The sequence below is a fragment of the Notothenia coriiceps genome, unplaced genomic scaffold, assembly GCF_000735185.1.
Source record: "Notothenia coriiceps isolate Sejong01 unplaced genomic scaffold, NC01 NC01_scaffold00019351, whole genome shotgun sequence".
NCBI classification, from domain to species: domain Eukaryota; kingdom Metazoa; phylum Chordata; class Actinopteri; order Perciformes; family Nototheniidae; genus Notothenia; species Notothenia coriiceps.
Window position 1 is genome coordinate 1,035 of NW_011352052.1, and position 7,386 is coordinate 8,420.

The window sequence follows — 7,386 nt, forward strand, 5'->3', positions numbered from 1 at the left end:
GCAATAAAACCAGAAATGTCCTTATTGGATTTCTTGTTAAATACACACTTCAGATCCCCAGATTTGTGTTAAATGTCACAGAGTGATAATGCTGTTGTGCTACTCTTATTGTTGACAATTGAAAAGGACATAGGGAAAAAAAAGATATGTGTTTTATTTAACATTTAAAGCTATTCTAACATTTTATCAATTCAGGGCGCACTTCACCTGTGCTGTAGTTGCAATGAGGCTTTTCAGTTTTTGTTGGTTAAAGCCCTCTGGAGGATGTGAGCCAAACTTGAAAAACACATCAGTAAGGAGAAGTGTAATTACCACTCTAGGAAGCACTTACCACGTAAGGTTAGTATACCATAGATTTATGCTTTAAAAACATCCTAAATATTTAGAGTGTGTATAGCTTTTCTTTATACTCTAACAGAGTCCAGTAGTGAGAGGATAGATGCTGTGTGAAAGTCAGAGAGCACCCGAATGTCCAGTATTTTAAGGTAGGTAAAGACAGAGTGAGAGATTATTGCAAACTTTGTTTCTCTCCTAAAATCTCCTCACATTGACCAAAGGGTGAATGTCTGATGATTTTGACAAGTATTTTGTTTCTTAAATCATATTTTTTCCTTTTGTCGTCACAAGCAGTGTATGTGTGGGATCAAAATAATTATTAAACATGAGAATATAGAATAACACTTTTTTGTAACCTTTTATTAGTTGTTTCAACGTCTTTAAGAATAGGCCATTATTTATAACCCAGGGCATAGCGATGACATTTTATGTTTTAGACTAAAAAGAATGAACAACCAGGCAGATTTCTTTATTCATCTGTTCTTTACCAGCTACATTTCAATTCAGTCGTTTACTCAGCCTTCCTCTTTGTCTTTCCCTTTCTGCCATAGCACCTACGGAAGCAGAAACTGCAGGTCTTGATGAAGAGGAGTATGAGGAACAGAGCAATAGCGAGGAGCAAGGCCAAGACATCCAGGCTGTGATACTGGTACCAGGTGAGTTCATGGGCCTGGACCCTCAGGTGCTTTGCTCCTTTGTTTCTCATGGTGAATTCGATCCAGAACACCGCCTCATCCCGAGGACTCATTGGTCTGTCGTGGAAGATACTGGACAGCCTCATGGCATTCTCCTTGTACCTGTGTGTGTGGATATACAGATAAATTACTATTGGATTGTTACGTTTCTTCCCCTTACAAAGAGTGTTAAACTCTCTTGTTGACTGACATATTGAAGGACAGGGTTATAGAATATCCTTCATTAACTTTTATTACCCGTCAATTAGTTATTCAATAGGTTATAATTTAAGCATTGCATTTCATTAAATTAATTCAACTTTTTTTTGTAATATTTATTTTACAAAACAAGCTGTTAGAATATGAAATATAAGTGCATGAAATATAAATATAAACATAGACTGTGCGGTCAGTTTTCATGTGAACACGCCAAACAGATAACAAATGGGTTTCCCTGCACTGGCAGCAGAGGCCAAATGAAGCAGCCTTTTTGCCCTACAAACGAATATCTGAAAAATAATTGATTCAAAGGGAGTAAATCCTGCTGCATTGGGTGCCCTGTGAATTACTTTGGGTGCCCTGTGAGTTACTTTGAGTTACCAGAGATCGACCTCAGTCTGTGTTCTTACCCTTCAAAATCACAGACAGCCTTCAGAATTTTCAGTTAACTCGACTTTTGGTGTCATCATTTTAAAACCTAATCCCAACAACAATGCCAATATATGAGAGGAAAAGGTTATCCATGATTTCGTATTGTCTTAATGACCTTGAAACACTGGTGTACATTGAACTGATATCCTAGCACTATAGCTCCTTCGGGGTATGTTGTCAAATGTATTCTCTTCAAAAAGCTATCTTCTTTCAATACCTTTTTATTAGACTAAAACATACCAAGATATATAAAATAACTTACGATTTCTCATTGATGACAGTGTTGACTGCATCTCTAAGGTCCTCGGTCTTCATTGAGTTAAATTCTACAGAAAGTGCAGCTCCTTTAGTCTTCATATTGACCATGTTGTGTGGCTGGTCACCAAACAAGGGGATGCCCACCATGGGAACACCGTGATAGATGGCCTCATAAATCCCATTTGCGCCACCATGGGTGATGAAAGCTCTGGTCTTGGGGTGACCTGATATTTTACCAAAAATAATGAAACATGTGTTACTCTCTTTACTCAGGACTTTCTCTAGAGCACATCTCTACTCTTCTTTATGATGTGACTGCTATACTATACAAACTGAACATTTGAAAAAGCTTGGGTTAGATCCCAAAGAGATTTTACAAACTGCAGAAACGACAATCATGCACACAGTACCGGACCTCATGGTTTGTGCTTTTAGTACAGCTTTTAGACACTCTGGTTGTTGGTCCAACCCAGGCATAAGCTGTCCCAATTAAGTAAAACTAACGGTTGAGTTTGAATGGTATTCAAAGAGATAGTGAGTAGGTATTCTCAAAACCATTGGAATGTTAACTCAAAAACATTTGAATCTTTTTTTTGTGTGCTGTTGATGTACATTTTTTTTATCCAAAAGAAATGGAATAAATACCAATAGCATTCAAAATGAATTTGGCATTAGGTAAGTAATTCTGTAGTGTATGAAGTTCAAAAATGTTTGATACTACTGTATGATAAATAGGGAAAGGGACACAGCCTAAATTGTGTGGACCTACGTGTACTGTATAGGTAACTTTTCACTGGATAAATAAAAGTTATTAATTATGCATTTAATACATTTGTAAGGGTTGAAATATCCCTTATTCAAAAGGACAACCTTTACCGAATTATTATTACTATGTTTTCTGTCCTAGTGTATGTCTCTTTAGGATTTTGTTCTGTGAAACGAAATTATGACAACAGATGTGGTGGATACCCATTTAAATGTGAAATTCATGAATCTCTTTGTCAAAGGATTTTATTAAAGCTTTACTTACCCAGTAGATCATTTTGTGGGATCCAGTCGTATATTCTAGTGTTGGCACCCAGAGTCGCTGGTTTTTCTCCACTGTATTTCCACAGCACCTTAAAACAATTTAAAGTAAAATAGTTGTATTTATCTCAACATTGTAAAACATTGAATTAGCAATGGTTGATCTTTGATTCTTAACTTGGCGGTTTTAGGGATCTAGTTAGTAGGACGGGTACCATAATTCGTTTTTTAACTTCATCTTAACCTCTCCCAACATCTTCCTAAATGTTACATTATTGTTAAGACTTTATTGTTCCTCCTTACCTTATGCCCTACACATCGGCAGGACCTATACGTATGCATTAAACCTTAGTTCTGGTTTGGGGTCCATCCATCCATTGTCAACATCCATTAAACGAAGTCTGGTCGCAAAGGTAGCAGTTCCAGCAGATGGCCCCAAACCTGCCTTTCCCAGGCAAACTTTTGACTGTTGTCCTTGCCTATACACCGATCAGCAGTTTTGTGTATTCTGCCTTCTTGGAGACCTTGAACAGAGTCTTGTATGGGGCACCTGAAGGGGACTACTTAGTCTTGCTAGGAGACTTCAATGATCATGTGGGCAATGATGTAGACCAGGGGTCGGCAACCTTTATGATATGAAGTGCCATTTTAAAAAACAATTGTTATCAGCGTGCCAACGATCGAGAATTATCAACGGGGGGGGGGGGGTTGAGGAGCTTGACGCTCGTCAACTATCAGCAGGAGGGAAGCTGCGGGGAAGCAGCGTGTCAGCGCAACTCACATGATGCCGAATTTAACAAACACATTTAAATAATTGGTTTAAACGGCATAATAATAAGGACGATCGTCCGTTCTGTGATTCTCCAGAGCACACATGCTATGATATTAGGGTCATGCAGAGGGAGATGAGATCGCTGTCCCTTTAAGAGAGAGAGAGAGAGAGAGAGAGGGGTGTGGCTTGTGCATGTGTGTTTGTGGATGGTAGAGCGACAGTGAGAGAACGTGTGTATGTTTCTGGAAGTGAAACGAGGAAGCAGAAAAACAGAGGTCTGTGATGTATTTTGTGAAACAGAAGAACAGCTAAATAAATGCAACTGCCTCCCAAGAAGAGCTCGCCTCTCTCCAGTCATTTAAGCTAAAGTGGGTTATTGAACCTGAAGCGTGTTGCTTCTGCCCTCCTCGACTACGGTCTGGGAGCCGACAGGAAAGTTCAACACACAGTCCGCCCCTTTGTAGCATATTATGTCGATGAGAGATGAGCAGATCGCCACTGGGCTTTCAACTAAATACACAGCCACGCAAAAACTGCGGCATTTGTACAGCTCCTTATGAGTACTCCAATTAGCGAAGTGCTTTCCTCCGTGGTGAAACGATCAGCACTGCACCACAGAGGAAAGCGGCAGAATGTCACCTGGAGATAAAGAGAGCGGGCTGCGTTGCGTGCATGCTCTCCTTCTGCAGGTAACGGGGAGACGCCGCTCTGGCGGGCGGTCCTCGTCAGACGATCCGAAATGACAACTTACAATATTTATGCACACTTATTCCACTTATTGCCGTCCCACTCACTCTCCTAGTGTGCCACTGGATAGGTGCCGCGTGCCATCAGGCACGCGTGCCAGGGGTTGCCGAACCCTGATGTAGACTTTTAAGGGGTGTGATTGGGAGGAACAGTCCTGATCAGACCCGAGCCAGACTAATTATTATTCTGTCCTAGCCATAGATTGGCCTAACAAACCAAATCCGAAATAAGGTGGCTCATAATTGTACATAGTATCACGGGCTACCTAGACAGAAGGCCGATGATCGATTGCATCATCGGACCTGAGGCGTATGTTTGGCCTTGTGCGAAGAGAGGGCCGGAAGCTGGCAGTTGGAAACCTGGTAACCCAACATGTGGTGGCGGTGAACTGTGACCGTTTAAAGCGGGGGTCGAAGCAACCCTGCACGCCGTGCAGCATTGGACGCGGCCCGTAACTATGGCACACTAGGAATAAGTGTGCAAAATATTTAATTGTCATTTTCGACCGAACGAGACCGCGCAGATCGCGTCCCCGTTACCTGCAAAAGGAAGCATGCACGCAACGCAGCCCGCTCTCTTTATCTCCAGGTGACATTCTGCCGCTTTCCTCTGTGGTGCAGTGCTGATCGTTTCACCACGGAGGAAAGCACTTCGCTAATTGGAGTACTCATAAGGAGCTGTACAAATGCCGCAGTTTTTGCGTGGCTGTGTATTTAGTTGAAAGCCCAGTGGCGATCTGCTCATCTCTCATCGACATAATATGCTACAAAGGGGCGGACTGTGTGTTGAACTTTCCTGTCGGCTCCCAGACCGTAGTCGAGGAGGGCAGAAGCAACAGCTTCAGGTTCAATAACCCACTTTAGCTTAAATGACTGGAGAGAGGCGAGCTCTTCTTGGGAGGCAGTTGCATTTATTTAGCTGTTCTTCTGTTTCACAAAATACATCACAGACCTCTGTTTTTCTGCTTCCTCGTTTCACTTCCAGAAACATACACACGTTCTCTCACTGTCGCTCTACCATCCACAAACACACATGCACAAGCCACACCCCTCTCTCTCTCTCTCTCTCTCTCTTAAAGGGACAGCGATCTCATCTCCCTCTGCATGACCCTAATATCATAGCATGTGTGCTCTGGAGAATCACAGAACGGACGATCGTCCTTATTATTATGCCGTTTAAACCAATTATTTAAATGTGTTTGTTAAATTCGGCATCATGTGAGTTGCGCTGACACGCTGCTTCCCCGCAGCTTCCCTCCTGCTGATAGTTGACGAGCGTCAAGCTCCTCAACCCCCCCCCCCCCGTTGATAATTCTCGATCGTTGGCACGCTGATAACAATTGTTTTTTAAAATGGCACTTCATATCATAAAGGTTGCCGACCCCTGGTCTACATCATTGCCCACATGATCATTGAAGTCTCCTAGCAAGACTAAGTAGTCCCCTTCAGGTGCCCCATACAAGACTCTGTTCAAGGTCTCCAAGAAGGCAGAATACACAAAACTGCTGATCGGTGTATAGGCAAGGACAACAGTCAAAAGTTTGCCTGGGTCAGCAGGTGCAGATGAGATCGCTGGTGCCTTAAAGCACATAAGAGAGGAGGTGTGCTTGTGCATTGTGTTGGTGGATGGTAGAGCGACAGTGAGGGAAGCTGTGTAAATTGTTCGGAATGAAACGAGGAAGCGATAAACAAGAGGTCGTGAGTATTGTTGTGAAACAAGTGAAGAAGTAAATAAGCAACAGCCCTCCAAGAGAGCTCGCCCTCTCTACCAGTCATTAAGCTAAGGGGTTATGAACTGAAGCTGTGCTCTGCCTCTCGACTAGGCTGGGAAGCCGACGGAAGTTCACACACAGATGGCCAGTCCGCCCTTGTAGCATTATTATCTCGATAGAGATGAGCAGATCGCCACTGGCTTATCAACGAATACACCGCCACGCAAAAACCTGCGGCATTTCTACATGCTCCTTATGGTAGGCTACTGCAAGTTGTGAAGTGCTTTCCTCCGTGGGAACGATCAGCACTGCACCGACGGAGGAAAAGCGGCAGAAGTCACCTGGAAAAATAGAGCGGGGCTGCGTTGCGTGCATGGCTTCTTCTGCAGGTACGGGGAGACGTACCGAATCTGCGCGGTCCCGTTCGGATCCGAAATACAATTAAAATATTTGCAACACTATCCTTAGTGTGCAAACTAGCTACGGTGCCGCCGTGCCAATGCCTGCACGTCGTGCGAGGGGTCTGCAGACCCCGCTTTAAACGGTCACAGTCACTCCGCACCCACAGTCGTTTGGGCTACCAGGTTGCCAACTGCCAGCTTCGCCCCTGCTCTTCACACAAGTTCAGACAGTACGGCCTCAGGTCCGATGATGCAATCGAGTCATCGCGCCTTATCTGTCTAGTTGCCGGATACGATGACAATTATGAGCATCCTTATGCGAATTTGGATTGTTATGGCCAATCTTATGACTAGGACACGAATAAATCCACTGCTCGGGTTCGATCAGGGACGGCGTTCCTCCAATCCCACCCTTTAAAATCTATCATCAGGGGTGGCACCCCTGGACCGCTGCCGCAATTGCGCACGCGGCCCCGTAACCAGTTGGCACACAGATAAGTGGAATAAGTGTGCATAAATCATTTAAATTGTATTCGGATCTGAACGAGACCGCCGCCAGAGCGCTCTCCCCGTGACCATGCAGAAGGAGGGCTGCACGCAACGCAGCCCCGGCCTCTTTATCTCCAGCGTGACATTCTGCGCTTCACTCTGTGGTGCAGTGCTGAGATGCGTTTCACCACGGAGGAGCAACTTCGCTAATTGCAGTAGCTCATAAGGAGCTGTACAAATGCCGCAGTTTTTGCGTGGCTGTGGTATTAGTTAAAGCCAGTGGCGATCTGCTCATCTCTCATCGACATAAATGCCACGAAA

At 43.9% G+C, this 7,386-nt stretch overlaps 1 protein-coding gene across 1 annotated transcript in view; it reads right to left on the reverse strand.

Moving 5' to 3' along the window:
* Nucleotides 1-675: 675 nt before the first annotated feature.
* The window catches only part of LOC104951900 (UDP-glucuronosyltransferase 2A1-like), a 9,921-nt gene continuing 3,210 nt past the window's right edge, over nucleotides 676-7,386 (reverse strand). The window contains exons 2-4 of the mRNA XM_010778636.1: nucleotides 2,950-3,072; nucleotides 1,924-2,143; nucleotides 676-1,133 (exon numbers count right to left, since the gene is read on the reverse strand). Coding sequence (XP_010776938.1) covers nucleotides 848-1,133; nucleotides 1,924-2,143; nucleotides 2,950-3,072 — 629 coding nt within the window. The 3' untranslated portion in view covers nucleotides 676-847. The remainder of the gene's footprint in view (nucleotides 1,134-1,923; nucleotides 2,144-2,949; nucleotides 3,073-7,386) is intronic.